At 48.8% G+C, this 22710-nt stretch overlaps 2 protein-coding genes across 4 annotated transcripts; one reads left to right on the top strand and one right to left on the bottom strand.

The window, feature by feature from the left end:
* The first annotated feature begins 314 nt into the window (after window positions 1-314).
* PARP16 (poly(ADP-ribose) polymerase family member 16) lies at window positions 315-5683 on the top strand. Of its 2 annotated transcripts, XM_038147458.1 has the most exons (6): window positions 316-609; window positions 1505-1642; window positions 2436-2642; window positions 3714-3885; window positions 4208-4349; window positions 4971-5683. In XM_038147458.1, the coding sequence occupies exons 1-6, from the start codon at window positions 418-420 to the stop codon at window positions 5104-5106; spliced, it is 987 nt and encodes a 328-aa protein (XP_038003386.1). In that variant the 5' UTR covers window positions 316-417; the 3' UTR covers window positions 5107-5683. The 2 variants fall into 2 exon arrangements, with proteins under 2 accessions (XP_038003387.1, XP_038003386.1); XM_038147459.1 differs by lacking the exon at window positions 1505-1642 and having other exon boundaries at window positions 315-609.
* Window positions 5684-5817: 134 nt separating this feature from the next.
* GNRHR (gonadotropin releasing hormone receptor) lies at window positions 5818-14359 on the bottom strand. Of its 2 annotated transcripts, none has more exons than XM_038147456.1 (4): window positions 13936-14359; window positions 12195-12707; window positions 11728-11929; window positions 5818-11440 (listed from the first exon to the last, which is right to left on the bottom strand). In XM_038147456.1, exons 2-4 carry the CDS (start codon window positions 12699-12701, stop codon window positions 11034-11036), a joined length of 1116 nt encoding a protein of 371 aa, XP_038003384.1. In that variant the 5' UTR covers window positions 12702-12707; window positions 13936-14359; the 3' UTR covers window positions 5818-11033. The 2 variants fall into 2 exon arrangements, with proteins under 2 accessions (XP_038003384.1, XP_038003385.1); XM_038147457.1 differs by having other exon boundaries at window positions 12195-12704.
* Between the last annotated feature and the right edge of the window lie 8351 nt (window positions 14360-22710).

The raw sequence follows: 22710 nt of genomic DNA, 5'->3' as shown, positions 1-22710 counted from the left end.
ACCCCGCTCCCGGTCTCTGCCTGAGGGGAAGATGCCACTGCCCTCTGAACCCCGCTCCCGGTCTCTGCCTGAGGGGAAGATGCCACTGCCCTCTGAACCCCGCTCCCGGTCTTTGCCTGAGGGGAAGATGCCACTGTCCTCTGTAATCGTCTCCGGTCTCTAGCGGAGAGGAAGGCGGCATTCCCCCACACCTCCGTCCCTCCTCCCCGTCCCCACGTAACGGGCACAACCGCCGGCCGCCCCCGCTCCCGGCGGCGCAGGGACCGACAGCTGCGGAGCGGCGCGGGGCGGGCGGAGGCGGCTGCGGGGCGGGGCGGCGGTGCCACGCCGCGGCCCCGGCGGCGGAAGGGGCGACGCCGGCGGGGCGGGCGCTGCCGCCTTGTCGGAGCGGCCGGTGCTGGGCAGCCCACGCCGGGCATGTCAGCGCCGGGCCCCGGCCCCGGCGAGGCGGCCCCGGACGCCAGAGAGGCGGCGCGGCGGGACCCGCTGGCCGCCGATCTGCGGTGCAGCCTGTTCGCCGCTGCGCTGCAGAGCTACAAGCGCGACTCGGCGCTGAGGCCCTTCCCGGGCCGCTACGCCAGCGGCGACACCAAGGACTTCGAGGGGCTGGTGAGTGCCGGGGGCCGGCCCGGGGCAGCTGCCCGCGGCGCCAGGGCACCGCCCCCGATGGGCAGCGCGGGCTGCCCGCAGAGGTGAGGGCAGCGGCGCCGCAGGGTCACGGATAAAGCAGGATGAAGGGTTTATCCAGTCAAGAAATCCAGGTTGGAAAGAGTATTTGGGGTTCTGACCGATAAACCCACACTGGGAAACGCCCAGATCCGGTGTGGACAGCACGAGAAGTAACAAGCGATAGGTAACAGGTAGTGAGCCGACAGCACGAGAGGAAGCGCCCTCAGGCTGCTCAAGATTGAGTATTCTGGAACATTTCTACCCTGAGAGGGTGGTTAGGCATTAGCTCAGGCTGCCCAGGGAAGTGCTGGAGTCACCATCCCTGGAGGTGTTCAGAAAACATGGAGATGTGGCACTTGTGGTCATGGTTTAGTGGTGGGCTTGGCAAAGTTGGGCTGAGGGTTGGACCCAGTAATCTCAGACGTGTTTTCCAGCCTTAATGTTTCTAATATTCTGTGAAGTGTGATGAGAGCTTGCCAACGTTAAATTCAAATTCATGTTGAAGGATTTGCATGTTACATGGCCTGAACGCCCCCATGTCAGGTCCACTGCACATATTGTCCTGTGACAGCTTGCTTTCTCTTAGGAGCGTGTCTGATTGTTCCTGTACAAACCCTGCAGATACTGTTGGTAAATATCACTGTTTGTAACTTGCCTGCTATTTGCGTTCAGAGCAATTGACAAACCTCCCCACAAACTGGAAACAAGTGTTTATATCTCAGAACAGAACGTGGTTTTCAGTTTGTTGGGGTGAAGTATTGTTTTGTTTTCACTAGAGGTCCCTGTTTAATCGCAATGGCACTAAGGAGCTTGTGCTTAATGCCTCTGTTGTTAGCTTGCAGATACCAAGGCTCTACCAAGCTTGAAAGAGCTTCTGGAGTCTGTTCCAAATACAGATAAAAGGACCTGGGAGCTGTTAAGTTGGATTCTATCATCTAAAGTCTTCATGATACAAAGTACTAAGAAACAGGAGGTAAATTTTGAATTCTGAAAATCTTAATTAGACTTCGGTTTTTGAGGCAAACTTTCACTTCAGAGAATATTTCCTCGTCCCAGAATTAAGTTGGCTATTGTGAGAGCTTGACAGCTGAACATAAATCCATTCTACTCTGTATATAGAGAGGGGTGTTTTAAAATAAATTTTCAGGAACACTGGCTGGAAGAAATAGTTACCAGTGTCAGTATCTGATGATGGACAGTGATTGTAGTTGGTTACTGCATTTAACATAACATGCACATGCATGGTTTAGCCTGAGAGAGTCCAATTCGGGTGTCATGGAGCTGGGTCCTGCTTGTCACTGAGAATGACAGCTCTTGTCTTCTGTCCCAAAAAGTGAAAGGTTCAGAGCCACTCAGGCACTTCTGTAACAGGGATCAAAATAGTTGTAGAGATTAGCAGCAAGCTGAAAACAACTTCTGGTTTTGTTTTTTTTCCTCTTGCAAGATCAGCTGATGAATATATTGTCTTAGTAGCCAAAGTAGAATTGTGATAGGCCTTGCATCATAAATTAATTCATAATTACAATTCAGGTTTGGTTTGTTTGTTTTTTTTTTCTGGAGAGAATATTTAGGATTTAACTTTGTTAGCAAGAAACTGGCAGGATTTTTACTGTGTACCTACTCCTTCTGAATTGTGGCAGTGTTGAATTCTAACTCAGAAAAGCATAATCAGAATACATTAAACAGTATGAAGGGACGGGAAGCAGAATTTCCAGTGAGTAATCTAACCACGTAAACCAACATTGATATTCCTTCCTGTTTTTAAGTACGAGAAGATCAAGGAACTCACAGGGATGTCTGGGGCTGCGGTTCCTGCTCCAGACTATCTCTTTGAGATTGTGTACTGTGATCAAATGAACGCCAAGTTTGCTGAGACCAAGGGAGAGCGGGACCTTATTTACGCCTTCCATGGGAGCCGCCTGGAGAACTTCCATTCCATCCTGCACCACGGCCTGCACTGCCACTTGAACAGGGTGAGGCTCCTGCCATTGACACCATCTTCCCTTGCTCACTTCCAGCTGGGGACACGTTTTAAAAATAGGCCCAGATTCCTTTCGGGGTATGAAATGTGCTGATGCTCTTGTACTGCTGTGTTCATTTCAGTGTAGGCCTTTGCGGCTGGCTGTGTGGGATTTTCTAGTGCAGCCTGAGGGTAAAACCTGGAAGTGGCATGAAACCCTTTTCACCAGTGTGACAAATTGTGACTGTCCTTTGCTGCTTTGTAAGGAAGTGTAATTCCTCTGAAAATCCTGGCCTGACAGCCTGCAGCTGGGAAGTGCCTGTCTGTAGAAACAGAGGACAGTGGAGATTTTCTGCCTGGCCTCGTGTTTAGACCAGCAACCTTTCAGGTGCTACTTGCCAGTGGAGCCTTCTTAAAATGGTCTGGTTTAGGGAGACATCCCACAGAATTTGCACCTCTTCTGATTTCAGTGGAAGGGAAGTTGAGACTCCTGGCTTTTTGTGTCAGCTGTGAGGCAGCTTTGACACAGCACCTGCTTGACATTCCAGTCAACCTGGACTGTGATTTTTCCCCACATTCTCAATGAGTAATGGTTTACTGAGCACAATGGACTTACTGGAGTAATAATTTTAGCCAGTGTGGCAAATTGAAAAGTTCTTTCCTCTTTTCTAGTAAAGCGTGGATTTAAATGAAGTAAAGCCTTGCCTTGTTTGGGGAGTTTGGATTACTTGAATGATGACAGTCTCAATAAATCGATGAAATGCCTTTTAACTGCAGTGCAGTCATGTTGATGTAAAATACTTTTGCTGGCAAACTAACTCCAAATCCGGGAAAGCATGAATCTGTCCACACCAATTGCTCTGCCAAGCAGCTAATTTGAGGGATGGGAGAGGGCAGCAGCCCCACCCCAAGGAAGTTGTGCCAGGACAAAAACAGTGCATGGACCAGACCCAGCATGGGTCAGAAAGGCCTTTCGTAATTTACCTTCAGGAGCAGAACTGCCAGCCTGAAAGAAAAGAACACTTGTATGTTGTTTGAGGTTTGCAGCACATGATTTTAGGGTAGATTTCTGCTCTTGTTTCAGACATCCCTGTTTGGTGAAGGCACCTATCTGACCAGTGTCCTGAGCCTGGCTCTGCTGTACAGCCCTCATGGTCTCGGCTGGCAGCGAAGTGCACTGGGCTCTATCCTCAGCTGTGTGGCTGTTTGTGAGATCATTGACCACCCAGATGTAAAGTGTCAGGTGAAAAAGAAAGGTGAGTCTATCACAGTAGTAACTGGGTAGTAGTTACATCTGTCCTTCATGTTGTTTTTCTTTCCCTGTTAATATCAGTGGCTCCTTGAGCACTGGATGGGAGACTCACCTCCTTGTCATAATGTCACCCATACCAAGGATGACTAGGAGTGGTGTAGCCTCAAGCAAACTTCTCACTCTATTCTTGGATGCTGAGGGATTCAGGGGAATACCAAGACTAGATTTTTGGTTATCTCATTCCCATTCTTCTGGGGGGTGTGTATGGGGGTGTTGGTTGTTTACTATTTTTTTACAGTTACTTGAAGTTCAGCTTTTTTTTTCAGATTCAGAAGAAATAGACAGAAAAAGAGCAAGAGTGAAAAACAGTGAAGGGGGAGACGTACCACAGAAATACTTTGTTGTCACAAACAACCAGCTTTTACGAGTTAAATACTTGCTAGTGTATTCACAGAAGCAGCATAGGAGGTAAGAGTTCAGCTGTCTAGAGGGATGAGCTGCTACAACAGCCAGATAAACACATCTCATTCTTGAAAAACAACAGAAAACAACCAAGAAAGATATACTGCACTGCCAGAATTTGTTTGTAGCCCATCTCCTATGGAAATAAGTCTTACACCATCGTGTCACCTCTGTCTTGCCCTTTGACATTCCCAGGCTCAGCTAAATTTGCTTTTTTACCAGACCTGTAAGCACTTAGAGTCTTTGAGAGGTCTAATTATCTGTTTGTGGCAGGAAACCAAGAGTGGCTGTCTGGTGAGTGCATCTCTTACAACTGCCTCAGTTTTAACTCTGCCCTTATCTATCCTAAGTGGCAGTGTTCACTCAGCTACTCACCACATGTCTGCAGGCCAGGCAGCTTACAGCTCCAGACCACAGGGAAAGGTGTGAACATGGGGAGAAAAGACAGGATTGTACATGGAGACTTAAGGAAAAGGGATGTGGTGAAAATCAGGCTTCATTAGTTACAGGGATTGTGGAACAACTTTCTGTTTTTATTGGATTTGCCTAAAATAATGAAGCCCAAGACACTTTTTGCCAAGGTATTTGTGCATCTCTGACAAAATTCATGCTCTTTTCCCCTTTCAGGCCTTCTAATGAATCTTCCTGGTTCTACACCCACCGTTTTGCTGTAATGATGATGCTGTATCTGCTGTTGCTGATAGTGATAGGGGCCAGCAACTCGCCAACCTTCATCTACTACTGGCACAGAATGTTTGACTGAGAGAGATGAACCACCCAAGATGATAAACTGTTAATTTCACCACGTGCCTTAACAACAGCTGATCTGCAGTGCACTGCATCTATTCCAGAGCTCTGGAAATGAAGGTGCCCAGTTCTGTCAAAAATATAATAATCCTCACGGCATCTCTGCATTTATATTTATTTCTGTGTTCCTGGGATTCATGAGGATGCCTAGTACAGCTGAAAAGGATCACAGTGATGCAGCTTAGCATGAGCCAGTCGTTAAGGGTCCATGGAAAAAAAGGTTATTTAAGATTAATGAAAACTAAGCATGGAAAGACTCAGGTGTAACTTATTTTCTGTCAAGCTGAAGTATGTTTGCACAAGTTGGAAAGGAGGATTTTTCTGGATGTCAGGCAAAGCAACCTGTTTGGGAGTCTTATCAGTATGTTTTCAGAAACTGAATCTAGTGATGTTTGGCACGTATCAATGCAGATGGAATTACTTTTAAAATTTTAAAACTAACTTTGGCCAGGAATTTTTATATTTGAGCATAATGATTGTAAGGAAAAAAAACCAACAAGAAATAAAACAACCGCCAAATGGAAGAACTTAAATGGCTTCTAGTATGTTTTTTTCCCCTCTGTAGAACATTGTTGTGGTTTAATCCCAGCTGGCAGCTAAGCACAAATCCAAAACACAGTTACTGCACTGCTATGAGGAAAATCCATTGTATCCTGGACAAAACCAGCACAAACATCTATAAGGCTTGTGGTCTCAGCCATGATCTATCTTATCCTAGCTTACCGTGCAGATCAGACAAACTGAGGGTTTTCAGCATCAATACTGAATAAGGATTGTTTTTACCAAACTGGGGATTTGTTAGAGAACACACCATGTGCAAGTTAGTAATGCAACATGCGCAGGGCAATGCTCTCTCCTCTCTTCTGTCAAGTAATTTGTGTTTGCAAAGCAACCTACAACTGCCTGAAACAGAAAAAGGAGCAAAGCACTGTCCTCTGATTAGTGACTGGGCATGGGATAACCCCATGAAGGCCCAGGGATTCTAGGCAAAGAAAAGTCAGATAGGTGCCACAGTTCAGTCTCTCAGTCCAGCCTTTAGTAGATTTGATAAATGCAGATTTTCACTGCACAGTGAACCCTAACCACAAAAAAACCCCAACTCATCACATAATTCCAGCAAATGAGTCTGTTGTTACTAGCTTACTCATTAAATATTTCAAAGAAAATGTCTTATTTTTCTGATGTTGTTCTGGTACCTAATTGCCAGAAATAATGTCCTGGTAATCAGGTTTTTAATTCAAGGCTGAGAACAAGTTCATTTACAGCAACCCCTCTTCTTGGTGACTGGAGCTAGACACATTTATCCCAGTTAATTTTGCTGCCAGAACAAATTTATTTATTCACCATACAGCTTGCAAAACAAGAACATTATAATCCAATTCCCCATTGCCTTTTACAGCCTGTTAATAATGCTCACTGTCAAAGGACACTGCAGCTCCTCAGCCCAAGAAGTGTCCGTGCTAATTATAGCAGAAATTTGCAATTAAAATATACATAAATAATTTATTGTGCAACAGGTTCGACTACTTTATAGTTTACTCCTTGATATTTCAGTGCAGAAACTTGGGGTTTGAGATGTGCACAGGCATCGTGGGAATATTTGCCTATTTTTGTTTTCCTCAGCACGTTATATTGAACGCTGTGCCATGCAAATATACAAGTTTAGGGGAGATAATGTGCCAGCCAGAAAACCTGGAGGTATTTGATGCTGTCTAAAGGGTACTGGTTTGTAAAAGCCTGGTTTGTTTGAAAAAAAACCCATCTTTTGGAACAGATGGGCTGTTTGGGGCCCTTTGGAGAAGGAGGAGGTCGAGCAGCAGTTGTGGGATGGCTGTCTGCTGCACTGCAGGGAAAGGCACAAACCTGGGAGCTCCTGAGCCAGATGAAAAGAACACAGCAGGGATTTAAAGCTCTTTTCTTAGGGTTCCTTTGCATAGGAAAGTTTCTGAGAGTAAGCAGAAGAAGTAATAATAGTTCCAGGCTATGTCCCCAGAGAGAAAGCATTGTGGGGGCTCATGGCAGACACGCACAGTCCAGCTCTGCAATGAAATCAGCAGGTATCAAAGGAAAAAAAAAAAGCCAGCTTTTTCTGCTTTGATCAGTTTGAATAGACTCCAAAAAAAGGAGGTGGTTTCAGGTGGGGGCTGAGTCCTGATGGATGTGTCTGGAGTATCCCTTGGAGAGCTTGTAGCCCTATCCCTCATGCTCAGGCCTGCAGGGATTCTGGGCACAGCCTCATCATTGCTTCAGCTCCACAGCTGTGGAGCGAGGCAACAGCAATGGGAAAATATTTTAAATACATTTAAGGTGCTCAGATCCTACCTAGCAGCCTGGCAAAATACTTAATATCCTACTCCCACGCTTGTTTTTGGAGCTCCCTGCTGATTTCAGCATGTGTTTCCCAACGTGGTGAGGGGCAGTCAGCTGGATTAATGCGGGTATTGTGCTGAGTAACTAACAGTATTATGAATTAACCCAAGGTTTGTGTTAGCCTCTTAAGCCACTTGCGTGGCTCTTTGAACATGCACAGTGCTATAAAAACACCAACAGGGAATGAATCAGAATTTCCTCTTGAACAAAGGGCCGCTGTGTTTGAAGCAGGCGGCCCAGGGAGAGTTCGAGGAGTTGTAAAATACAGAGCTACCTGCTCTTATTAATATGTTCATTACATTACTGTGGTGAATATTAAGGAATTGTTACTGAATCAGACAAATCTGATCCTGGCTGGGACTGCAAGAAGTGTGGTAACTGGTGTTTCCTTATGGGAAGGAGCAGGTCTTGAGGAAGCGGGAGAATTTTCCTCCAACAAGCATAAATAGATAATAAATATAAAAAGTATTTTTTCCTCTCTCTCTATTTTATATATGTTTATATACAGAGATCTCAGGAGCCAGCTGAGGAGAAGGGCGGGTGCTGTTGGAGACACAGGGTTTGAGGCAATGGGGGGAGAGAGAAGGAAGCACCACAGAAAGCAGGACCACCCCTGGGGTTGGGGGTGGAAAGCAAGACTTGGGGATTCATGCTCCTAATAAGTGATGCAAAAATCTTGTGCTTTCTAGTGTGAGCAAATACAAGAAAAGCAGAATCAGAAATGCAGGAATATTCAAACCAGGCCTGGGCTTTGATCCACCTCCGGCAGGACCCAGACAGATCCCAGCTTCCCCAGGGAGATGCTGCCCACCTGCTTGCTCCCCCTTCCTGCATGCAGTGGACACATGACTTAGCAGCACACGTTTCCAGTGACATTTTCCTTCTCTCATAAAAGCTGTCACTTTGGGCACCTTGCCCACACTCCAGACTCCACAAGATGTCACTTTGAACATCAGCAACAGGAGGGAAGGTATGAAAGAGATGGGCAAAAGGAGCAGCACTGGAGTGCCTGCAAGAATCCCAAGGGATGTGCTATGCTTCCCCTAAGGACTAAGGTACATATGCTTGCCAGAATCCCCATTTCCCTACTCTTCATAGAGATGTTTTCCAATCTAAATTATTCTAAGATCAGAGTCCCCCCTAAAGCCAAACCCACTTTTGCCTTTTCACTGTACCCATGGGGTGTAGAATCCTTCCTACAAGGAAAAAAAGTATTTCTTGCTCCTCAGAGAGGACCTCTGAGCTCTCCTATTGCTGGGCAAGAGGAGACATGTGCATGAGCAATGTTGTATCTGTTCTCTCCCACTCAGCAAAAAGTGGATGAAGACAATTTTCAGTAGATTAAAGACACTTTTCTACTTATTCAAGGCTTGCCAGAAAACCGACGCACCTTCAAGGTCTGCCTCCCATCAGCAGTATAAACAAAGAGACCAAAGGAGTGTCTGTTGAATAAACTAGCTTCTCCTACTGCAAGCCATTCCCATCACCTTACAAAAAGCCCTTTTTGCCAGTCTGGCATCAGGCACCCCCCGCTCTGTTAGCATTGGGTAATTAACTTTGAGCAGAACGAGCCCAGGAAAGCCAAACTGCGATTATGCATCTCATTGGAGTTTGGATGCTTCCTAAATGGCTCACGCTATCCCCACCAGTTGGTCCGGGCTCCTGCAGTTCTAATTGATTTTTTTTTCTCCTTGGGCTACATGTTTAGCATAAATAATAATTAGTACCAGAAGGGCAAGGGCTGGATACCCATGTGCAGCTTAGCATCACTCTGAGCATTGTGGCTTCCTCATTGCCCAGCCTCAGCCAGCCTGCAAGGACTGCTTGCCACCCCTCTAATTTCAATAATTTGTTAGCTGGTAAACTGAGAGACCAATGCAGATCCTTTCTGGCTGATGGGGAACCAGCACCTCTTGGAAACAGGGTTAAGAAAGTGCCCAAAGGAGATTTGTTTTCTAGAAGGGAAGACATCTCCCAGCTCAGCTCCCTACACACGCAACCACAGCAAGACAAGGGTTGTTTTTAAAACAAAGCTCTTTCATCCTGATAAAGTCCAGATGCTCATTCAAAGCTGCAGTGGCCACAAAAATAGCCAAGAAACTGCCTCCTGCCAAGTCCAGAGCTCCTGAGCTGTCCAAAGGTTTAACTAAACTAAGAAAACAACAACCCACCTGGCTTAAAACTGAATTTCTCTTCAAAAGCAAACCCCACATTTAATAACAATCATCGGAGAATGAAAAAAAGAAATAATCCACTATTTCTAATTACCTGGAAAGGACAACACAGTTGAATAAACTCATCTCTTCAACCCACACCCAGAGAAGAAACTTCTGCCTTTACAAGCAACTTTTGGCACAATGGTAGAAAGCAAAAAACCCACGTTACTCACCACAGCTCAGCTGATCCCTCCAGAAGCCCTCCTTGCCCTCATTTACCTCCATCTGGCACTAAAGGTGCTGATGGATCCCTACCAGCTGCATCCCACCACTTCCATCATTGGGACACCTCGAACAACACCTGTGGGGTGGCTGCACCTGCTCTGCTGGGGCAGAGCTGAGGGGCTGGTATTGCTTAGGGCAAAGCAAATCTGTCCAGCATGTGGCCTGCAACCTGCTTGTGCTCTGGGACATGGGGACAGAAAGGTCTAGGGGGGCTGGGCAGTGTCATCTGGTTCTCATTACCCCAAATACTCTCTCTCCTGGTTTGCCCTGTGTCCCACAGAGCTGATGTGTAATGATGTGTCTGTCTCTGTACCATCCCCTTCACAACAGAAAACTGTAGTAGGGACTGTTTTCCCTTCTGGCTCTCTTCAAAAGAAAGAATAAACCTCACCCCACCCCACTGTGGTCCTTTGTACCACTCTTGCCTGAGTCCCTCCAATCCCATAGCACTCCCTCCCTGCCCACCGTGCCTGGGGCATGAATGCCTCTGCATTAGTCAACCTCCAGATATTTAGATCTTTCCCAGGGCTTGCCACACACCCGTGGGAATACCAGGCACGTTCTGAGTCAGGAGATCTGAAATTTCCAGAGAGCTTTTCCTACAATAGGTGGGGAAAAGGAGTAAAAGCCTGTGATCACACCTTTGCAGGCTCAGGGTGGCACCATCCATGCAGCTCTACAGCTGGGTGTAGGTGCAAAGGGCACTTGAAGACCAGCCACTCCAGAGACGTGACCCTGGACCACAGAGGAGATGGTAAAGTTCCTCCCAGAGGTTGATGCTGGAAGTGTGGAGAAGCTTGATCCCAGAATCAGGGCTGGAGCACATGTCAGGTACAAAAAGGATGTTTTTCTAGTTGTCCCAGCACTGCCAGAATACAGCAGAATGACCAGAAATACCCCCAAATTTTTCACCCTGAGTACAGGGAGGAGACACATTCTCAGTTTCTGGCCAGAAACCCTCACCCACCAAAGGTGAGTAGGGAACCTCGTCATGACAGTCTCCAAAATGGTCCTACAGGACAAAACAGTCCCAAAGCTGTGCCTGCCATCCCCTTGTGGGTACATCTCTTCATCAGACTGTGCTGACAGTTGTCCCGTTGGAGCCCCCAGATGCCACCCCACCATTTGCAGCACCGTCCTTGGTGTTCTTCTCTGAGGCTGAGATGGGTTTGTGTCTCTTTTGCCTGGTGATGGCTGTTTCAATGCCCCTGAGGCACAACTGCACGTCCTCCCGAAAGGAAGGGGTGTACAGTCCATAAATGATAGGGTCAGTGCAGGTGTGCAGCAAGCCAAAGAGGAAGAAGCTGTGGTTGACATACTCCGGCATCTTCTGGATCATGGCTGGCTGGAACCAGTACCACAAGCCCAGGAGATAGTAAGGGGTCCAGCAGATGATGAAGGTGGCAACAATCACTATGGTCATCTTGAGAGTCTTCATGCGTGCCTTGGAGATGTGGTCATTTTGATTTCTTGTCAAACCTGCCAAGGAAAGTCAAAAAGATACTTGAAGATAGGGGAAAACCAAAACAACATAACCATCCATGACTCTGCTTCTGCCAGAGAGGGAAGACCATCTCATAATCTGGTCCATGTTCCTCGGGAAGCAGAAGACAGCAAGGACTGGGGTCAATAAGTTTGTGCAAAACCTCTTAGTTGGTTTGTGCACAACTTCTTAGCTTTCAAAGGATGTTGTGACACACCCAACAACAATTCCAGGATGGAAAAGTTCAGTCATGGGAGACATTAAAGGGCTGGGATCTACTTACCTTTATTGACCTTTAGCTGCTTACTGATCTCCCAAAGGATCCGGATGTAGCAGACAATCATGACACTCAGGGGGGTGATGTAGAGGGTGGTGAAGGTGAACATGTTGTAGACAGTTTCCTCCCAGTGTGCTCGGAAGCTCCCATGAGTAACACACTGGGTGAAATTCCTTCCTGGGATTGTGTTCAGGTGGAAGAGGAAAAGCTGAAATGGAGAACCAAAGAATAACTCAGAGAGGATTTGGAATAGAGCACCACATCCTGGAGATGCTGCTGGCTGTGCATGGAGACCACCTCCCTGCTGGTGTCAGACTGGGAGACAGGCTCTGGGCACCTAAGTCACGCCTTATTCTGATGCCTGTGGAGTCCATGGATTGGGATGGACTGGTTGGGGATGTTGGGATGGAGAAGCCCTTTTCCAATACCACCCCAGCCTAGGCAAACTCCATGGGGAGGACACTGAACTTTACCTGGGGCAAAGCCAGGAGCACGCTGCCAGCCCAAGCAGCACGGAGCAGCATCCCGTTGCGGCGGTGAGCACGGGAGAAGGGATGGAGGATGGCTGCGTGCCGGTCCAGGCTGATGACCACCAGCACCAGGGCAGCAGCATACATAGCAAAGAGCTTGAGGAAGTTGAGGATCTTGCAGGAGATGTCCCCTCCGTACCACTGCACTGTCACGTTCCACGCCGCATCCAGGGGCATCACCATCACTGTCACCAGCAGGTCGGCCAGTGCCAGGCTGAGGATCAGGGGCTGCACGTGGGATTTCCTCCTTTTCCTCAGCAGACTGCCCAGCACCGCCGCGTTGCTGCCCGCTGCCAGCAGGAAGAAGATGGCTGTGATGATCACACGGACCTTCGCTGCTTGGGTGAACCGGGGCTCCACCCAGTACTGGGGGTACGCAGAGGCCGAGACATTGGTGTCCTCCCATGTGGTGGGGCAGTGGGGAGATGCAGGGAGCTGCTCCTCACTCATCCCCTGCTGAAATGCAAGCAGCAAAGTGAACCCCATCTTAGGGGCTGTGTAGTGCTGCAGCTTTGACAAAAGTGGGGAGATGGTGGGATCTGCACTGGAGGTACCAACAGCAGTCTGTCCCATTCTGTCTTGTCCCTGCCTGTCCCCTCTGAGCTGCCCATTTTGTAAAGTCACCTTGTCTCCCCAGCATGGTGACCCAACCTGGCCACCCTCTCTGGCTCACCCCTGCTGTAGCTACAGTGACTGCTCACACAGACATATATTTTTAGCTCTTTGCAAGGTGGCTGAGCAGCTGGGAAAGCAGGAGTGGTGGCCAGGACCATGGAACCAGCTACTGTCTGCCAGCATCCTGCTGGGAATAGGTCATAGCAGAGCTGGCTGAGCCTGTGCTGGGGCAGCTGTGCTCGGTTCAAGGACTTGTCCTTCCAAAGGGGGTTTGTAAGCAGGGCTCAGTTTTTTAGAAACCCCACAGCCCTTCCCATTAGCGTGTTAAACCTTAATGATCCACCTCCATTTCAAGTGCCAGATCTGGGGTCATGGGCAGGAGCAGCTGGGGGTGACCAGGCAGGAGAAGGGGCATCCCACACTGTCCAGAGTCTTACAGTGGCTCCTGGGAGAGGATCACAGTGGCATTTAGGAGGCTGGACTTTCCCAGAACCCAAGCAGCACCAGAGCACCAGCACAACACCTCTGTCCCTTTCCCTTCTGGAGGCAAAACAGGAGAAAGAGGGAAAGGTAGAACCCTCCCTAAAACGGGGGTGGCTGGGGACTGATGAGCAGTGTGGTTGTCCCCCATGCTTGATTTCATTGCCCTTTTTACCTGAGTAGAACTCACATTTTAAGGACACACACTTTCAGCTCCTGTGGCCACAAGCTGTTTACAGTCCCAGCTGCAGGTACAGCACATCTCCTACTGTTTCAAGCACTTTCCTGTTTGCTGCTTCCAAAATAGAGCATTCCTTACCTTTGTACAAATAACAGCAGCAGCAGAGATCAAATCTGTCTCCCCAGTTCTGCAACAACACCTTGCAGCAATGAGTCCTCCTCCAGCCCCACCACCCACACCCCGAGCCCCCTTCCCCCCCTTGCTTCCTTCACCCCTCCCTCCCCAAAGACCAACTGAACAAACAAGCAGTGAAAAGAAAGAACAGCTAAAAAGTACCAAGTTGCTTCTCTGGAAGAAACGAGAAATCCGTGTGCAGGTCAGGATTTATCCCAGCTGACGGGAACATACCTGGCATACGCATGCCCTGATGCTGAGACAAGATGCTCCGTGTCTTTCCCACGGGTCCCCCACCACTGCGGTGCTGAGTCAGGATGCTCCAACGTTTCCTTGCATCAGATCCCTGCAACAAACCTTGAAGCAGTAAAATCTCCCCTTGCCAGCAGGCAAGCCGGGAGCGACGCTGCTGTTAGCACAGGCATATGCAGGCATCTGGAGATGGGAATGCTGCTGCAAACACCCCCTGCACTGGCAAACCAGGAGCGGGGCACCCATGGGCAGCTTGGCTCAGGCAGGCACCATCACCCCTGCCCTTGTTAGCCTAATGAGCTGCCCACTTAATGAGCAGGCAGCAGGGATGATGACAAAGCTGCTGTAATGCAAGAAACAGCCAAAATTCAAAACGTTGTGGCCAAATGTGGCTCTATCAGGGATAAGTGCCAACACTCCCTGTACTGGTTTGCTATAAATACAGGAAAATGAGTTAATTATCCTGGGAGTTAGTGATGAACGTCCCGTTGCTCGGACAACCGAGAAACTCGCAGACACGCGCACACATGCACCTCAGAGATGCTCCTGGACCACACGGTCCATGGAAGCATCACAGGTACATGCTTGGACTGGAAATGCTGTAAGGAGGGAATTAATAAGGGGAAATGTGGTTCATTTTGCCACTTTAATGAATACACTTTTTTTCCTGCAGGCAATCAGTTCCCATCTTGTTCTTTCTGTATTTCTTGCAGCATAACACAGTGAGAGGGGAAGGACCTTGGGAGGGACAAAGAGCTTAAAAGAGCTTAAAAAAGATGAAGTGCAATGCAAGGACAGGGAGGGAAACTGAGGACATCCTGCTCTTCTGGCCAGCAAAGGAGCTGTGGGGGTGAAAGAGGGACAGCCCCAAGCCCTGCTGGGGGCAGCACTGGCAAACACACTCCCAGGGGCTTCACTGGGACTTTAATGATATGCAGACAGAACTTCACATTTTCCAGGCTATTAAATTAAAGAGTACGTGGTATACAGGTCCCTGCAGATCCCAGGCTGGCAGTGGTGGCTCTGCATTGTTCCCCAAGAGGAGGAGATTCCCTTTCTGGAATAGGTTTTCCATTATTCCCACTTATTTCAGGAGGAAACGCCTGAGCTCTGAGGGTGGTTGCACCATCTCTGAGGCTGCTGTGCTGGCAGGAGTGCTCCTGGGCACAAGCAGAAAAGATATTTTCCCCTTTTCCAATTTGACTCTTAAACCTTCGTGGGTTTAAGAGTCAACTTGTGTGGCAGAGGAACCAGCTCCTGAGACCCAGAAGATGCCGCAGGCACTGGACCATGTTGGCCCTGGAATCCCCAAAATTCTCCATCACTTCTGCATGGAGCTGCCAAAAGGGATCGGGATGGAAATTCTCTGCTCAGAGCCACAGAGGGCAACTCCTGCATCTGAAGTGCTTTCCACACAGGGAGAAAGAGGAAAGCAGACCCTGCTGGCACCAGCCAGCCCTGCCACATGGGATGGGACTGTCCCCATCACCTCCTTACCTGACAGGGGCATCACCCACCAGTGCCTTGGAAACGAGCCTGGCCCTTGGGGGACAAATAGCACAAATAGCATAGAAGTTGGGCGGAAGCCTGTTTGTTCCAGCAGCCACCTCCTCCCAACATTAGGTTCCTGCTTAAAGCTGACATTAATTAGGCCCCACACATTCACCCTTATTTTCCCTTTCATTTAGCCCTTTGCACCTGCACAAAAGCAATTAAGTAGCAAGTCAGGAATGTATTCCCTGTTTGTCCTTCATCCTGGCTGATGGCCTTCTTGTCTAGAAACGTCCTCTCCATCCCTGGTTGTATGATGCAAGAGAGGGACAGGATTTTTCTTGGGAACCGTAAGCCTTGCTCATGCCACAACAAAGCCTTTAGTCCCGTTTGGAGAGGATTTTTTTAGCATACCATCACACAGAAATGTCCTGGGCATGCATTAGCAATAAGTCTTATTTTAAGGGTGGGGTCCCTTATTGAAATGACTGCTTTTCTCCAGCATTTGCACAGTAACCCCCTTGTGTTTTCTCTCTTTTTTTCTTTTGCTCATCTCCTCAAAGGTCAGTTTGGATGTTGTCTGCATGGCAGCCTTCAGCCGAATCTCTGAACGCTGGTTTAACGATCAGAGGGTTTTGGTGTCCAGGATTAGGAAACAGTGCTGGCAGGCAGGGCTTGTTTCCATACATCCCAGCTTGGCTCTTCCCGAAATCTCCTCCTCTTGGGATGCTGTCCCAGTACATCCCCAGAGCTGCAGTCCAGTGCTGGGTCATGAGGGGACACAGCTTCCCCCAGCATCTCCAAATAGGACCAATCTCCCCAAATCCATATGGATCATCCTGGGATGCTGGAAAAAACAGAAATCAGGAACCACATGGGGTAGTACAGTCCCAGTGACAATTTCTGCAAGAGCAAACCTCAAATAAAAATGCAAGTGCTGTGTTTTTCCATTGGACACGCTGTATATACTGGGATCTATCTCATCAAGGGAGAGCAGGGTGGGATATAATTTCCACTAACCTATAGCAAACACGAGGTAGGGAACCTGCTTCTGTTTGTTCTAATAAATCACTGCTGGGGGCTTGGCTTCCCAAAGAGAAAAACTTGTCTTTTCCTCTCTGAGAGAAACTCCAGCTGCTGGTTGTTGTGGGGGGTGAGAATGAGAGATTCTTCCTGCTGGACTCATCACCCACACCCTCCCCCCAGGCAGGTGCTTCTGCCAGGCTGGGTGCCCAAAAACTTCCCTCTATTCAGAAAAATCTCATGATTTCAGGGTGTTTTTAATGCTGATTCTTTTTTCACCCTCTGCAATTCTTCTCCTCCTGCTCCAAACCTTGAATTGTCTTAGGAGCAGCTCATCCAAGGAAATTTTTGTCTCATACTGGACTCGAAACAGAAAGTCTAGTCAGGGACATCTGACATGCAATGTTTTTGTGAGTAAATACCAGCGTCCATGAAGTCATTTCCCGGGGTTAGAAATGAGCTCACCTCTGGAACAGCTTCTCTTCTTACCCAAAGTTCACAAGTCAAGCGATTGGGAAGCTCCCAGTTTTCAGCCTTTTCATTAAATAACACCATCATAAAAATTAGCAAGGTGCCACTGTGCTGTAAGTTACAAACAGGTCTGAAACAGGGCATCACCCAAAATTCCCCAAAATCTCTGCAGCAAAAGACAGAGACACAAAGCCCAGTGATCACCAGGGATAAACCAGCACCTCATTCTCCCTGCTCAGCCGGCCCTGGCCGCTCTGTTGAACCTGCCAAGGAGGGAGGGTAATTGCTGCCCCTCCTGGGGATAATCTGGGTCACCCCATCCCCCTCCTAAAAACCTGTGTTTAAAACAGAGGGAGGGATCTATCCTGCCTTCCGGGCTCAATTACTTGGTAAACTGTGCCTTTAGACCATTTCTTGGTGAGACAATGCTCTGTTTCTGATTCAGCTTTGTCTATCAAAACCTCACAGATAAAAACCCTTCTCAGGGGTTTCACACCATGGGACAGGGGTACAGGGGTACCAGGAAAATCGTGCTCAAGCCCAACTTGGGGTACAATTCCCACCATTTAATACCTCAGGCTGGTGCTCCTGATGCTGCTGAGCTCAGATGTCCAGAGCATCATTCCTAGTGATTCCCCAAATTTACATCTTCCCATGCAGAGCAGCAGCTCTCAGAGTCTTTCCTCCATCTTTCACCAGATGTCAACCTGAGTAACATCCTCCTCCTCATCTCTAAATTGGAAAAGAAAGAGGATGGAATTTATCATCCCAGACCCAATCCTGAGGTCAAGCCCCAAGAAACATGGTGGGATCTGGTGCTGAGCCCTTTCTGCTCACCACCAAGCGATAAAACCTGGTGTTGTGTGTGCATCACTGCTCCACTCAGCTGAGCTTCCCCACAGCAGCTCTGCTTTCCTGCCCAGGCTGGAATTTATTTGGGGGCGAAATTATTTGGGAACTTTCACCTGGTACCCCAGTCCCCAGTAAAGCAAGGGTCAGTGGAGGGGCCATGGGTCCCCTTCAGCTTCAGCACACACTGACCCAGTCAGGGCTCTCATTGCCCGAATGGGATATTTTTTTTTTTTGAGCTGGAAGAAATTATGAAATGCCAGTGTTTTCATTGTGACTAACCATGGAAGTGAACAATTTTGCCCTTGTTTTTGGACAGGGTTTAGTTGCTCTCCTTGCCTTTGCCTTCTGTGCCCTCTTTTATCCTCTGCTTTTTTATTCCCTGTGGAACCTGTCCATAGTGTTGCTCCAAATATCCTCCTCCCTCCAAGCTCTCAAATAGGATTGTGTGTCCCAAGGCCATATTTCGATGCTCCCTTTGGATGCTCCTTCCCAAACATTGGCCAAATTCAAGGGCTGCTCTCCTTTGTTGCACTGGGGAAGAGGTGAGATGTGGGGAAAGCTGACATCCCTGTGGGACCCTTGGCAGTTACACAGGGCTTGCAGGAGCAAGAAGCAGGGAACATCTCCCCTGACTCCTCTTTCCCATAAGCTCCGTATCTCCAAGCAGTTTTCAAAGCTTAAAGATATTTCTGGATAAACTTTACGCAGGCACATGATCCTTCTCTTTGCTTTTAGGAAAGAATCAGTTTCTGGGTGGGGAGAAATATTGTCAATGCTGAATTTGATGAGCCAGAGGGATGTAATTTCTGCTCCTCAAGTCTGCTTTTACCCTCCCTCAAGAAATCTTCTTTGAGCCAAGCTATGGGGCTGCAGGAAGCCAGTGACTATCCCTTAGGATGAGCATCAGTGCTGACATCTCCCCCCATCCCGATCTGGCCTCCCAGGGAGGTGTTTCTGGGAGCCAGCATTCAAGTTGCTCCTGCTGTTTCTCTGCAGAAGTGCTCATCTCCCACGCTGCCTTCGCAATCTGCTCCCCGCAATTTTTGTCTCAGATGGGACAAGGTGTTCACACCAGGAGCTGCCAGGCCTTCCTCCAGCAGCTCTTGGCCCCACCAAACCCTCTGGCGTGCTCCCGGCAAACACACATTTACCCTCCAGCGAAAGCTGATCTGGCCATGTATTCCAGGGGGAATCCCAGCCGCGCTGGAATTAGCTCGGCAGAGACCGGCTTTTCCAAGCATGTCCTTGGCGTAGTGCATGAGGTCATGAGATATTTTACATCTCCGGTCGCCCCCATGACCACAGGCACTCCAGGAAGGGGAGGCATTTCCACGCTCTCTTTTGCCAGTGGGGATGCTGGCAAACCCTTTCGGAGCTGAAACCTAGGGGTGGATCAACCCTGATTACCCCAGCCCAGGCACGGCTCCACATTGCTCAGAGCAAAAATTAACCTGACAGAAATTCCCACATGGTTCAACAAGGAGTGCCCACTACCCTCATGGCTCCATCTCCTTCTGTCCATTTCATGTAAAGGCTTGTCCAAACACTAAAAAACACTTTATAACTTAAGGCTTCACTTTCACTGCCATCACTGTTGCCTCTGGTCTGACTTACACAACCTACACCTCTCCAATGCGCTGCCAGTGCAATCCCTGCAAAACAGGACAAAGACAAACTGGAAGAACCAAGCCTGCCCCTGCACACTCATGGATCAGGCGGGATTTTGCTGGTTTTTAGGAGAAACTGGCTGATGTTTTGCTGGTGTAAATCACTGCAAATCTGCCCACTTCAATTTGGTTTTTAGCAAGAATATGGAAGAAAAGGCACAAATGAGACCAGGGATCGCCATCCCATGTGTGGGAGGCTGCTCCCCATGCCAGCATGGGTGCACGGCCTGGCACCTCCTAGCCCAAAGCCAATACCCATAAACAGGAACAATAAATCAAGGATTTCTTCAGGAGCAATTTATTACCCAAATCAACATGGACTTTGACACAGGATGGTCTTTGTCCATCCAACCCTGTCCAGAGCTAAAGCAAACAGCTGGTGGCCTGTGGGTTGGAGCTCTGCTCCTGCCCTTCCTTTGCAGTGTAAATGTCCCCATTGAGGTGCTGTCCTGGCTTGGACCTGGCCACATTCCCATCACGCCTGTTCCCATCCTGTGACCGCTTTTACATCATTGATCAAAGGTTGTGCAATAGTTCAGGCCCTGCCACATCTGTGGGCAGGATGTTCCCCACACCATGGTGCTGCCCTGCAAGTGTCCCTGAGCAGTTAATGCTCCAGGGAGAGGCTGGGATATCCATTATTCATGGAGGGCTTGGAAATAATGGCCTTCTCCATCTCAAAGAGAGTTTCTAAATGAGTCAGTATTCTTATCTTAATTTCCCCAGCTCAGACACTTAATTAAAAAGGGATTCACTATTGAGGCACTTCTGGTGCTCTCACAGCATCATGGTTTCTGCCTCTCCAAGCTCTGACAGGAAGGATAGACAGCTGATATGGCCATGGCACCTAAGAGGGAAATACCAGTGGGACCCTTCGGCAGTCCAGGACGTCCCAGTGACCAGTGAATCCCCAGGGTACGTGGGTCTATATGTGAGCAGCAGGGTGGAAGGTGACAGTCCCTGGGCACTCCAATAGCAAACATGCCCTGCAAAAGCACTAGCAAAAGCCCTTTTCCTTTACAGATGGAATTGTGGAACAGAGGGCACCCTCTTTTACATGTCAGGAGTCAGTTGTTGTGTTGTGCTGGTGCCAGCAGACATTTGGGGGCTTACCCTGTGGAACAGACCCCACAACCAGCACAGACACTTACTGTCTCCTCACTCCTGGCTCTTTCACCACTGCAGAAAAAACCTTCCTGAGCTCCAGAGCTAAAATCAGTCCTTCCCTGGATTCTGGCTCTCCTGGTGTCCCTACTGCACTGCCTTTTGTATCTGTTCCATAAATGATGTTTATGGAGCTGAGCACTACTGAGCCCCAGTAGAAGCTTTAGCGCCCAAGCAAATCCTTCCAAAAGGGAAAAAGGTCCACTCACTCCTTTTCTCCCAGCCATAGCCTGTAAATCCTCATCCGCACAATGAAAACAAATTCCAGTAATTCATTTTTTTGGCTCTTTTCCAAAGATTTTAGGCAGCTGGAGTGCAATTTTGTGCTGATGAAGCGGTGGAGGAGGGCTTAAGTGAAACAATATTGCGGTGGCTGCGAGGTTTGCTGGTGTTTCAGAGCTCAGAGGGAACCTCAGGGACCTGCCACATCTCCAAGTTCTCCTACAAACCATGGAAATCGCCACTCCGGCTCCTGGGATAGCAAAACAGGATTTAAAAAACAACATTAGCCACCCCTGGAGCATGGCTGGAGAAGTGCCGGGAGCCAAGTGCTTAATGAAATCCCAGCTCCCAACTCTCCCTTCTAAACCACGCAAACTTCCCCAAAGTGTTTGGGATGGAACAAAGTCATCAATCAGTTATTTTAACTCCCATCTCCGTAAACAGAAGCAAGCCCAGAAACATGCAGCAGGGGAAAATAACCGTCAGCTCCCTTTGGCGGAGCGGAGAGGGCGCAGGGAGGGAGGACGAGGGCAGCCAGCAGGGAATTAGGCATGGCCTTGGCCCAAAAGCAGATTTATGGGCCCCACAGAGCATTTTGCAGACCCCACAGCCTGTAAATTCCACATGCAGCCCTGAGAGCAGCCCCTCCAACCCTGCTATCCTCTTGGCATGGTACAGTTGGCTTTTGGAGATGGCCACTCTGCCCATGCTGTACTAGAAATGGTGGGAGGCATGAAGAACCAGGATGAGCATTACTAGCCAGTTTTCCCCTGGATTTATTAGATGAACACAAGAAAAGTTATGGATACAACCACAAAGGAGTGTGGGGAGGGAGATGCTGCTGGCACCATCTGCTGTCACACTCGTCTGACCCTGCCCCAGCCTCAGCACTGGTCAGAGGGAGCATTAAGCAGGGCAGCATTCACATAAATGCCTTATGGCTTTGACATTACACATCAGTGATAAAACCATGGAAAAAACCCATGAGATTTGGGTAGGCTCCCCAGCATTAATCCAGGAGGGGAACGAGTCCAAGAGGCTGTGGATCTGCTGCCTTCTGATAGGAAGGAGCAGACTTAGGCAGCTGAAGCCACTGGTGATGGGCAGAAAGGAGCAGTTTGGTCTGGGATACATCCTTGCCACTGGCCACTGGTACTACAGCCCTGCAGACCACCCCAGGCATGGGGCAGCCCCTGACTTGTCCTCTCCACCCCATGCGTAGGGGCATTGTTCGCCTCCAGGCAGATGGAAAGCCTCTCCCAGAGCCAGAGGTGCTCAGCACTGGGAACATCTGGGGCTCTTCTCATGCTGTTCCCTACAAAGTCAGCCACGTGTCGGAGCTGCAGCAAGGGATGGTCAAGCCAAGAGAGACTGGGCAAATGAACTGTTCTAGAGACTTGGGGTTTGCATGAACTCACACGTCCCAAACCTGCTGCTAAAGCCACACACATGTCTCCAGAACTTGTCTTGAAAGAGACGTGCTAGAGAGAAAACAGCCATGCTGAGGAGGCTGCAAAATCCCCTGCAGAAATCCCTGCACCCACATTGGGTTAGAGCTATCATCCCATTTCCATAATGTAAGGAATAACAGTTTATTCCTTTTGCAGAACAGCACATTTCCTTACCCAGCAGCGCGACCCATAGAAATTGGTGCCAGGATGTGGGCAAGCAGCCAGAGGGACTGGAGTTGTCTTGCCAAGGCATTGGTGCTGTGCATTAGTGTGGGTCAGCCGTGGTGGGAGGTAGGTTCCATCTGGGGAAGATGAATTCCTTGCTCTCTGCCTCAGCACCTTTCCCACATCTTGTCCTCATCACAGAGGGGAAACAGAGATGATCTTCATGTTTATGTCAGAGGTCTGGAGCTTCC

This window comes from Motacilla alba, chromosome 10 (assembly GCF_015832195.1).
Source record: "Motacilla alba alba isolate MOTALB_02 chromosome 10, Motacilla_alba_V1.0_pri, whole genome shotgun sequence".
NCBI classification, from domain to species: domain Eukaryota; kingdom Metazoa; phylum Chordata; class Aves; order Passeriformes; family Motacillidae; genus Motacilla; species Motacilla alba.
This window is presented reverse-complemented; position numbering and strand designations above follow the sequence as displayed.